Source organism: Protomyctophum parallelum, assembly GCF_964188405.1.
Source record: "Protomyctophum parallelum genome assembly, chromosome: 12".
In the NCBI taxonomy this organism is placed as follows: domain Eukaryota; kingdom Metazoa; phylum Chordata; class Actinopteri; order Myctophiformes; family Myctophidae; genus Protomyctophum; species Protomyctophum parallelum.
In genome coordinates this window covers 39,671,097-39,683,290 of record NC_139712.1, presented here as the reverse complement: position 1 = coordinate 39,683,290, position 12,194 = coordinate 39,671,097, and the positions used below count along the sequence as shown (strand labels likewise).

The 12,194-nt window shown below is 47.5% G+C and overlaps 1 protein-coding gene across 18 annotated transcripts in view; it reads left to right on the top strand.

The window, feature by feature from the left end:
* Positions 1 to 12,194, top strand: part of eya1 (EYA transcriptional coactivator and phosphatase 1) — an 80,666-nt gene that overhangs the window by 57,712 nt on the left and 10,760 nt on the right. For all 18 annotated transcript variants that reach the window (XM_083778154.1, XM_083778148.1, XM_083778147.1 and 15 more), the window contains one exon: positions 3,108 to 3,197. In XM_083778154.1, coding sequence (XP_083634280.1) covers positions 3,108 to 3,197 — 90 coding nt within the window. The remainder of the gene's footprint in view (positions 1 to 3,107; positions 3,198 to 12,194) is intronic.

Genomic DNA, 12,194 nt, shown 5'->3' with positions numbered 1-12,194 from the left:
TATTTTGTCTTGAGGGCTGAACTCCCCTTTCTCTGTCTGTTCTGGGCATGGCCTTTTCAGGTTTTTTGATGTAGGAAAATGACATATTGCGTCTCATGTGTCAGAGAGCTTAGCGTCTGTGGCCCGTGCTCTGTGCCTTTGTTCTGGTATGAGGGGGTGTTTGATGGGGGCAGTGTTTTGTTTTTGGGGTGAAAGAGGGCTGCCCCGCGACCCTCCACTGTTTATTTACTTTATCCTTAGCCCTGCATGCTGGGTAAAGAGAGAGAGGCTTAGGGAGCTGTGGCTCTGAGATGAGGGCCTCTCCAGGCACACACACACACACACACACACACACACACACACACACACACAGGGACTGCGATGTGCCCCTCCGAAACAGGAAACACTCCTGACTCCATAAGGGCTCGCTCTGTCAGGGCTCATATAGGACGTGACAGCCGCTAAAGGCTCTCTCACTCTCTCCCTTTTCCTCAAAACATTCCCTAGTTTTCTTTCCCTCCATCTGTCTCACGCCCCGACCCCCCACCCCCCCCACCCCCCTCTGCCGGTATTTTCTGTCTTGCTTTTTCTGTCGCGATTGCACCCACCTACAGTACGCTAGCCCTCCAGAGTTACACGATTATTATTATCATTATCATTATTATATTATCGCTATTAGCATTAGAACTGGCCGAGAGGGGAAGGTAAACATTCTCGCTGGCCACAGAGTGCTGCTCCTTAGCTTATCGGAAACAACGATCTGTAAACTACAGTAGCTCAGACACACACACACACACACACACACACACACACACACACACACACACACACACACTCGATCCCTGACTGTTCTGTCGTATGCAGTATGTCATCTGTACCTCAGTAGCATATAAACATGTTGCAAAACAGTGTGTTTTTCCTTGTTGCACTGGACCTTGCTATAAATAGATTTTTATCACACGCACGCACGCACGCATGCACGCACGCATGCACACATACACTCACACACACACACACACACACACACACACACACACACACATGCTTTCTCTCACCCTCTCTCATTCTCTCTTACCCTTTCTCTCTCCCTCACACACGCACACACATCCGCGCACAGTCGCGCACATACACGCCCCACATTGCTGTGCTTATCAGTTCTCCTAATTGGCATCAAGGCAGCTCTCCCCCATAAAGCTGATGGCTGGGGCCAGCTGTGCTACTATTGGGCAGGCTAGAGCTGGAGCTAGAAGGGGGGGGGGGGGGAGGTTTGTGGGGGTGTGACTTGGCGCCCCTGTAGATGGCACTGACATCCAGGGACAGGTGGTGCCGGAGCAGTGACAGCAGCCAGCCCTTTGGCCTTCTGGCCTGCTTGTATTCTTAACTCCCTCACTGACTGATTGTTTAGATTTAATTGGAAAGGATTCACTCGCTCCGGAGGGCTGCACTTTACGCTGGCCTCCCCCCCCACCTACCCTACCCTAACCCACCAAGTCACACCGTAACCGTTAGCTAAACGAGCTACGCCAGAGGTTTGGACGGGAGGGACTTGTGTTGGTTGGTGGCCTGTTGGCGTACGGGGGGAGGGGAATGGGCGGGGTAATTATTTCTGATGAATTCTGACTGAAAGATTGATTCGAACTGGGAGGTTATGGGAAGGAGAGAGAAAAAAGGCGGGGGAAGGAGAGTGTGTGTGTGTGTGTGTGTGTGTGTGTGTGTGTGTGTGTGTGTGTGTGTGTGCGTGAAACCCAGAGAGAGAGAAAGACAGCTGCCAAGAGTGGAGATTGAGTTCTACTTGTGTGGTTTGTCCTCTGTCACTTTAGTGAAGACATAAGCATTGTGGAGTGTGACAGCTAATCAGCAGATAGCTCAGGTGTGTCTTTGGCTGGTTTAACCCTTTAATCCCGCTGGTCCTGCTGCGTGCTCTGCCTTTAATGCACCTTCACAATCCTCTCCCATTGCCCAAGATATCGTCTCTCCCATCCTCCATTCTGCCTGCTAGCTACACACAAATCCGTAGGACAATTGGGTTTTTGTGTGGAAGGTTTTGAAATCGTGAATTGTATTATTATTATTTTTGTATTCCTAGTTTTATAAGTATGTTATTTACTAATGTATGACACAATATATATTTCTTCACACATATACAGATATTCTGTCTAGGGATGTGCATACTCGCTGACTTTTTTATTTTCCTTTTTCTTTTTAAAGGGAAAAAGTCCACATTGTCACGGGTTCATTAACTATTTACAGTGTACAGTATCATCTTACAGAGCAGCCCGGCCATATCAGCATTACAGTACATATCACATTACCGATAGAGAAGAAAAAAAATCTGGATTTAAAAACAAATATGCCTGAATGCAGGACATCATCAATATTCATTTAGGCTGGGAATAAATTGCGTTTAGAAATTTCCAGGGGTGTTGAAATTACTTGCCAAATCAGATTAGGGGAATGCCTCAAAGTGGCCGCTGATGTTCTTGGGAAACTTAAAGGGGTAGAGTATGGGTGTGTGGGGGTGAATTAGTTTCTCTAGCTAGGGAGCAGTTGGATGATGCATCAACACAAGTATGCAGGGAACGGGCTATTTACGATTAAGCCGTGACCCATGACTCTTCTAAATTGATCACCCCGTCCCCGCTTTGGAAGAGTCACGCTTTTACTGCATTCATTAAAGTCTGGGGGCATTTCTGATGACTATTCTGGCCCCATTTGGACGCCATAAACAACTTTACTTTCAAGTCTCCCTAATGTCTTCTTTTATGGCAGCAGCGCGCCGAAGATTTTAAGAGAATTCCTAAAGTGTAAAAGTGTTGTTAATTGAGTGACATCACTGTGACTATGTACTGTATGCCTGATATATTACTTAGTTGTGCACCATGTCTTATAAATTACAATATCAGATCTACAAGCTCACAGCATGTCATGCTGCAATGCATTGTGAGCTTCTAGAGATGATATTTTGGTGCGAGACACCGGTGTGCAACTACAGTTAAGAAAAAGTCAGGCCATGCTGTGCTGTTTATTATGACTGAAAATAGAACAACAAACAACATATAATGTAAGAATAGGATGGACATTCTGCTAATTCCTGTGATAATCATAGTTTTTTCTTCTCTTTTTTTCAGGATCCGCCCACGTCTGTGTCATTAGGACTGAGGATGGAGGAGATGATCTTCAACTTGGCAGACACACACTTATTCTTCAACGACCTAGAGGTGCGTGCGTGACTATTTTCGTGTGTGTGTGTGTGTGTGTGTGTGTTGGGGTGGGGGGGGGGGATGCGTGTACCTTCTCTCTTCTTGTTTTCTCAAGCTCACCATACCGCCATTTATTTTACTTGCTCGTGGACTAGTACATTCCCAACAACCTGCGATGATTTTCGTGGTCAGAAGGTTTCTTTCCCTGTAATATTTAAGGTCCCCCGAGTCCCGGGCTAGTAGATTAAGTCAAAACAGGACTGTATACATTACATAAGGATGACCCCCCCCCCCCCCCCCCCCACACCACCACCCCCACCCCCATTAAAGTTTTAGCTTTAAGCAGCAACAACCGTTTCCTAGCGGGGAGCCCATTTCTCAGTTACCCAGTCCCATAGTGGTGAAGTATTACCTCGGAGCCCAAGGGATACTATGAATTTTACATGTGCTGTCAGGGTCGCCAGCCCCCCACCCACTCGCTCCCATAGCGGCTAGTGCAATTTGTCAGGCTCTAGTGTTTCTGCGCCCGTCCCGTCTGTCTGCGTGTCGTGCTGTGTGCTCCAGTGTCGTTGTCTGTCCACCTTCGGCGCAGACTCTTCAGTCACGGCATGAAATCACCCACCACCGAGCCTCTCTGAACCCCTGATTCATGTACGGTTAGTGTAAAATCTGCCCCTGGGGACTCAGGAATAGAGAGATTAAGGGTTAACGTGGAGGTACTGTAGAGGGGAGGGGGGGCCTCTGTGTCTGGATGAGTGTCTGCTCCACCTGGGGGGGTGGGGGCCAAACCAGTAGGGGTCCCATGGAGTCTAGAGGCTGTGCCTTTTAAACATACTGTATATACTGTTGTACAAGACGTACAGCGGATGTAGAGTCACACACACGCATGATGTTGCTAGACGCTTACACATTGAAACGATAAGCAAAACCACTAACACTCCCTTTCACTCCATTTAACTTCTCTCTCTTTCCTGTCACTCACTGTCACTGTCACTCGCTCTCTCTTTCGATATACCTCTCAATACCCCCCCCCCCCACCCTTCCGCTCAATCTCCCTCTCTCCCCCCCTGCCCCTCTATCCCCAATTCCCCCCCGTCCCGACTCCCTCCTTCTCTCCCTCCCGCCTTTTCGCTCTCTCTCTCTCTCTCTCTCTCTCTCTCGCTCTCTACCCCCCCCCCCCCCCCCTCAATGAATGTGATCCCACTGACCCAGTGCTTTCCCTCTGTGTCCTGCTTTAGACTGACCTCGCAGGAGAGGAAATGTTTTGTTTGATACTTAAGTGTGAAGAGAGCTGCGGCCGGTCTGCCAAGTCTCATTAGTCACCACCATGTTGCTGCTGCTTCACATGAAGCAAAGCCGCCAAGGAGGAGGAGAAACTGAGAAAAAAAATACAAGAGAGAGAGAGAGAGAGAAAGAGAGAGAAAGGGAGATGGAGAGGGAGTGAGAGAGAGGGAGAGGGAGTGGAAGCCAAGGGAGAGTGGACGGGAGAAAGAGAAAGAAAATGTTTGTGCTGCCGCAGACAGACGAGTGACTGAGAGATTCCAAACGCAGTCATCGTGATCAAAGTTAATTGGCTGCAATTGGCTGGTTAAATATTTCCTTATGCTATGGCCATGTTGAATCCAGTGTGGCTGCACTTTATTTAATAGACGTGCCCCAATCATTTGAAAAAATGGCAGTTTGTGACAACGCTTAAATGTGGTTTTGCTCAACATCTGTCCCGTGTTTTGATTTCTTTTCATGTGTGATGAAACTGTTCGCAGATGAATTGGCAGCTCGGGCTGCTTATGAAATTATTTGAACGTGTGATGCATATTTTTCTTCTTCTGCTCTATCTCAGTAACGGAATCATTACATTTCGTTTTGACACTTAAAAGCCCAGCACATTTTTTCCCCTCCTCCAGCCTAAACTAGAATAGCTTGCGGACTAAAATAGGATATCTGCGGTCTGCAGCAAGAATGCTTTTATAATGTCCAATGTAAAGATCCTTCTGCAAAAGTCACCGCGATTGTCATGAAATATCACTGTTTGCCGAGGATGAGGGACAGGCAGCCATATTGATCCCACCTACAGCATTTAGCTGCACTGGGCTAGTGTGTGAGTGTTAAGTGTTACTTCTCAGCGAAGCCTGACCAGTTGTGTTTCCTTTTGGCTGATTTACAGTCCTCCATCTCCGATAGGGCTAAATAGAGTCCAAACTATAAATACCAAGGCCAGCAGCAGTTATGTATTTAAGCATGTGCAGAAATGCATATGGTCCATCTAATTTAGTCTAAAGCCATAAAGGGACACCCCAGAGGCTGTGCAGGAACACAGGTGCAGTGTTAGTGGCCTAGCGGTGTGTGAATATTGCCATGGAGGTCTTAGCGCTCTGTTGTTCCACCAACCGTTGCAGAAGTATAAAAAAGGTGCATAAAGTGCAGGCCCTTAAATACTCCTTTACAACTTGGCTATGGTGGCAGTGGAAGAGGTAGCTGTGACTAATTTGTTTCTCTTGTGACTGGGCGATTCTCTAGTTAAACTGATCCAGACCAAACAGTGGAGACACACTGCTGTTACTGTTGTTTACATCACAATCAGCCGGATGTATTGATTGTGCTCGGCTGCCTGGCTATGCCGGAAAGAATGCCAGAATGCTAGTTATACTTGGGGGTTAGCTCGCGCACACACGCGTGTGAATATGCCAGTGGATGGAGGTTAGACCGCGTTGATAGAGCTGGTGAGTGACGATTCAGAGGAAAGTCATAAAAAGAAAGAGGGCATGCCGAAGGGGTCAACAGGGATCAGTTTCACCCTTCTCGCTCTCTCTCTCTCTCTTTCTTACTCTCTTTATCGCTGCCTATCTCTCTCGCGTGTGCTGTCTACGCCTCTCTCTCTCTCTCTCTCTCTCTTTCTCTCTCTCTCTCTCTCCAGCTCTCTCTTTTCATATCACCTCTCTCTTTCTTCTTCCAGTCCTCGTTAAACGTTAGATACTTGGTGAAGGTGGGCTATGGAAACACTGCACCGCCGCAATAGACTGCTTCCTCTCTGCCCACTCACAATGCACTGGAAAGCAGAAGCCAGGCTATTGATCGCTCCCGCACAACCCATTTGGCACTCAGTGTCTCAGATAAGACTGTACAGGAGAGGTGTAGTATTGTATGTACAGTACAATCTGTTTTTATCATCAAAAAATGCTCTCCCGCAGAAGGATGTATTACGAAAGTAATTGAGGGCAATATGATCCGCATCGATTCGACGTCCACTGTATTAATTTGCCCTGATATAAGAAGTTACATTTCTTCTGTCTTTTAAAGGAAATACATATATAATCAAATATGTTACATAAATTCCAACATCTTGATAACTTTTGAAATGGCCACGTGCATGTGCTCGAATAGCTAACCCCTGAAATGCAGCCAATAATTATAACATTTGTTTCTGAGTTCTCTCCGTGGAGATAAATGATAAACCGGATTTTGCCATTCGATAAAAATGATCCACGTTTCTGCTTACACAGGTCCATCTGTTGGAAACATTCACGGCATCAGTGCATTTTATTATTCATTGGCTATCATTTATGTTCCTCTGCGGGGCTTATTTATTTGAAGTGACACAGGGGTTGAAGGTGGAGCTAATTGACGGTTTGGCATTATGTGCATAATGAAGCCCTCTGAGAGAGAGCTCACTGTGAAGCCTGACAGCCTCGCTGTGACACGGGGGTGTGAGTTTACTGTAGGTGCGCTGCCCCGCCCCGCACCAGGCGCTATGTGGGAACCAGGGGCCCCTTCCTTGAACTGGCCGGGCCCCCCCGGGCTCCCTTCACAGTGGGGTACGGCGGCTATCCCTCTGCCCCCTGTACCCCACCGCACACCCCCCGTCCCTGGGTGAGAAAACAACCCTGTCTGTCTGGAGGATAAAGGGCAAGGGGGCAAACCACTCTCAGGGAGAGAGAGAGTAGACTGAGGGAGTGAGAGAGAGTATTTAGGGAGTGTATGTGTGTGTGTGTGTGAGAGAGAGAGAGAGAATGAGGCCTCCAAAGGTGGGAACATTTCAAATTAGTCCAGCGTTACCGCCGGCACGATGCACAGACATGCTCCCAGTATGTTACATGCTACATACCCTTCAGGCACACATATTCTCTATCACTCTCTTCAACTCTCTTCTTGCATGCTTTCTCTCCGGCACACACGCACAGTATAATGCAAACACAAACACATATACAGTACAGTACCTGTGGCGCAAACCCTGTGACACTGAAAAAACTGTCTGGCTTTTATAGGCCCGAGCCTGCAGTCACAGGGTTGAAACCTCCTCTGTCACTCTCACCCAGGGGCTGCCTGTTAATGAGAGATGCTATGAAACGCGCAGTTACATTTAGCTCGCTGCTGGAATGGCCCTCCAGAGTCCCTTAGCGTGGAGGCATTCTGTTGTTTTTATGTCCCGCTACAGAATGTCAACCTTGCCCCCGTCCAATGAGCTTGTTAAGCTTTATTTAGCATTTCTAGTGTTGTGTTTTTCAGAAGAGTTATATGAGTGACATGGTGCCAGTTAGGTTGTTGTATATAATCTTTCATATGAGTCATATCAGTCGGGTATTAAATTAATTCACATGGCCGTATGTGTATGTGTGTGTGTGTGTGTGTGTGTGTGTGTGTGTGTGTGTGTGTGTGTGTGTGTGTGTGTGTGTGTGTGTGTGTGTGTGTGTGTGTGTGTGTGTGTGTGTGGCCTACTAACAAAAAAGGAAATGGCTTAAGGAGGACAGAGTATTTGTTATATTTCTGTCACAGTGGTTGCTGCAAATCTGCATGGATTGATGTGGCTATTTTTCGTTTTTCGTTTCCTTGGTCCGCCTGGCCCGGTGGCGCGCCGTCAGTTCAGCCATGCTGCTCGACATTAGCCCGTCAAGTCCCTGAGGCGGCAGCACTGATGTGTTTTGGAAAGACTAAAGAGAGAAAGTGGAGGTTTTCAAAGCCTGCCTGTCTGTCCTCTCTCAACAGCCTCCTCCCTGTCCCTCACCAGGACTACTAACAGCAGATATCCCAGCACCAATGGGGGTTAGATGGAAAAATATAACCTTTCTAACTGCATGATGACAAACGATGGCATTTTCAGAATAGATTTCTTGTCCTGCATTGAAGAGGTAAACACTAACACACAGCACCTGTGCGGTGTGTGGCTGCTCGTTGTGGAGGGGAAAGACCACCAGACACTTGTGGGATTTGTCTAGACAAAACGACTCGCTCAGCAGAAATAGTCAGTGTTCGGCTATAGGTTTGTTGAGTGGGGGGAAAATGCTGAAATGTTTGAGATTTGATATCGTACTTAATGCTGCTCTCCTTGAGGTTTGGTTTGGGCGCGCTGTGCCAGAAAATAGTTTGCAAAATAGTTTTCGGGCGAGTTGCAGTTCATCCATCATTTATAACCAATTCATACTTTTTCACTGACTACCTACAGACAGTCTAGCACTCTCAGTAATATCCAAAAAGCTTTGCAAAGCACTCTTACGATATAGACCTCTGCAAATGTCTGAATATAGAACACTTTCTCTCCTATGCTCCACACTATGTCCCTCCTTCCTTTGTCCATCCGTCCGTCCGTCCGTCCATCCATCCGTCCATCCATCCGTCCATCCTTCCAACGCCACCCTGCCCGCCCCCGCCCCCGGCCCAGCCCCACCCCCATCGTGTGAATGTGTGTTAAACCAGCATGGAGCTCCGCTCTACCTGTGCTTTGTTTAGCGCCTCTGTTTGAATTCCACGACTGTTCAAGCACAGATTTGTGGATTGGAATGAAGTGGGTTCGAAGAGACTCCCCCTTTGTTCACCACATCCTGTGGCTGACCCAGGTAATCACCCTCCTCTCCTCCTCCCCTCACCCCCCCTCGAGACAGGCGTACCTGCGGTGGGAACTGGGAGGGGAAGTTGCTGGGGGTCACAGACCACGGGAGTTGGTCGGGGCGGGAGGGTGACATGAGGCTCTGCCCATGGAGGGGCAGCATTGAGAACCTGCGAACCGTGGATGAGTCTTTTTCACATGGAATTAGCTTGTAGGGCCACAAGGAATGCTCTGATGAAGGCTGTTATCGCTCACACTGCGGTTTTTGTCCACCACCCCCTCCACCGCACACGTGCACACTCACAAACACACACATGCGCACGCACGCACACGCACACACACACACACACACACACACACACACACACAGCTCACCTGTGGAGAAGATGAGAGAGGGACAGAAAGAAAGAGGCGCGAGATGTAGTGTGGAACACGCTATGATAGATGACTGTCTCTTGGACTCCCGTGGCAGCAGCAGGGCTTGAGGTTCAGTTATCCTGTTGCAAAGTCATTTATAGCATGTTTTGGTAATACACATTGCTGAGCAAGCATGCCCTTTTACACACAGCCTCCCTCCCTCCCTCCCTCTCTCTGTCTCTGAGTGTTGAAGTCACCACTCTGAGCCCTTCCCAGGGCTACAGGAAGACTCAGGCCGTCATCGCTGATTGCTTAACGACAGATGCCGGAGGAACAAAGAAGGCTCTGATAGCTTCCCCTCAAATGAAAAGGTTTCAGCGGACATGGGGAAAGATGAACAGAGAGTGTGCGCACAAGAGAGAGAGAAAGAGAGAGAGAGAGAAAGAATGGTTGAGAAAGATCCAGGGTGAATTGAATTGATGTTTATTTTCTGTTTGTTGGGTTTCCTCTTCAAGTTTGGTCTGTTCGTTGCGCTCACAGTAGCCTCCTGTCTTTCATTGTGCTACTTTGTTTCTCTCCCATTGAGGATAAGGACTGTTTGACGGTTTAATGAACTTAGAAAAAAAGAGGGTGTGTGTGTGTGTCTGTGAGGGGGTTGGGGGGGGTCACTGATGAATTTAACAGAAAGACAAAGTGTTTGCATAAGGAGTAATTGCAATGGATTCTGGTGGAGGGTCTTCACTCCTGCGTACAGTAGGAACATCTGGTGTGAGTTAGTGGTGATTGTAGGTTTTTTACGGAGACCACTGTTTGCTTGGTGAGGGGAGAGCCGGGGGATTCCATGGAAAAGAGAAGTTCAAAAAGTTCCTGGAATTTCTCAAATTGCCCCACAACGTGCCACCAACTTGGACGCTTGTCATTCAACTGTCATGGGCGCACGAAAGGAACGATGTGCTGTCTATGAAGCATTCATCTCTTTTGGTGACGCAGTGGGATTGGGAACCAACAATGAAATGTTAATTCTCATTGCAAATCCTGTCTTGCACTGTGCTCTCGACACAGCTACTTACTGTACAATCCATCATAATATGTGGCTGGGGAAAAAAAGGTGTCGGAGCATTTAAATGGCCCCACCCTGTTATTAAATCCCGAGAACATGTCTGTCTGTCATGTGGGTCTTCCAGTGAGTCAGTGAGTGGCGTTCACTCCCCGCCGCCTTTCTTTCCATCCAGTCTAACATAAACTGCACAGTCAGTATCTTTTAACAGCATTTTCCATCCTTTGCATCCACCACTTTCTCCGATGCCCAACATGCACCAATGGACAAGTCAAAATCTCGAGGCAGACCTAGTGAACAGAGCCGACCTACACAATTACACAACCCGTCAATCGCCAATGTTTGTTATTCTTGAAAAAGTGTGTCGAAGACAATTATTATTCCTGCCTATTGCTCACACTGTGGTTTTTGTCCCCCATCGCCAGAATAGGGATGCCCGTTTTAAAGTTGTTAAAATATGTTTTAGGGTATATAGAGTATGTAAAATATTACAATCATAATGTGTGGTCGTCAAAACACCCCCAGGCACACCTGGACTTGTCTCGGGGCACTCCGTTTGGGAACCTACAGGTCTACAGTATAATAGCTGCATTCCCTTTCTTTACATTCAGCACTATCGGACTACACTACTGTACTTAATTGGCCTTAAGCTGCGCCATCCGCTGTCGTTAGCTTCCACGGTGTTTACGAGGCCTTCAGAAGCAGCTCCTAACAAGTTTGTGTGAGGGTTACTGTAAGACATTAGCCACAGCCACCTCCTCCATTAGCTTTAGCCCAGTCCTCCCAGTGAGCCAGTGCAGAGGTTTATGCCAGCCCCAGCTGGGAGCAGTAATTGTCAGAGGGCTGCACATTCTTCCAACCCCTCCCCCCCACCTCCAAAACCTCTTCCTGGGGGTCCAGGGCCCCAAAACACAACTGTTAATTGAGTGTCGTAATATCCTCCGAATTAAAAGGCTATGTAAACACCGCGCAGATGACAGGGTAAGGGGCTGAGAAAGACACGCACATGCACACACAGACACACATGCGCGCACGCACGCAGACATACGCACATTCATTGTAGAAAACAGCAGCCGGGTGATTTGAACCCAAAGCCCTTGTGTTTTTACCCCTATGAGAGGCTTTGTCTGTTTCTAACTCATTGTACATTCATTGAGGTTTGTATTGTTTATTATCTTTGTGGATTCAGGCAAGTCCATGAAAAATCATTCATGCTCAGGCAGCAGTTATGATAATAACATCAATTAGACTTAATTACTGAGACACTTGTATGTGTGTCGGGTCATGTTTGAGTTTCGGGTCTGGCTCCCTAATTAACATTCTGAATAATATTGTTCTCAGATATCTGTTTTAGTCCGACCTGGCTGTCAAACATTGAAAGAAGCACACACTGCGCGCTAGTGCAAAGATGACGGGCCATTGTTGTACTGAAGGACAGCATATACAATTAGGCAGCAAAGTACCAATTGAGTGGAGCCTAATAGGACTGTGCCATAGTCAAAGGGGTGCCAGGGGCTTTAGCAGTTGGCTGATTGTGTCTAATACATCTGCAGGTAATTGGTAGATAATAGATGCATTCCACTCACTTGCACCAGAATGAGTCCCTGAATGGAGGCTTTATTGGGTACTGAACCCAGGGTGCTGTTTTCTTGAACAAACAGACATGCCTCCACTAATTAAAGAATTAAACACACCCTTCTGTGTGCCGTAGTTTCGCTTTGAGGCAAGATGTGTTTGATCTGTATAGTTTCACACCCTCCCCTCCCCCCGTTTATTTATTTAT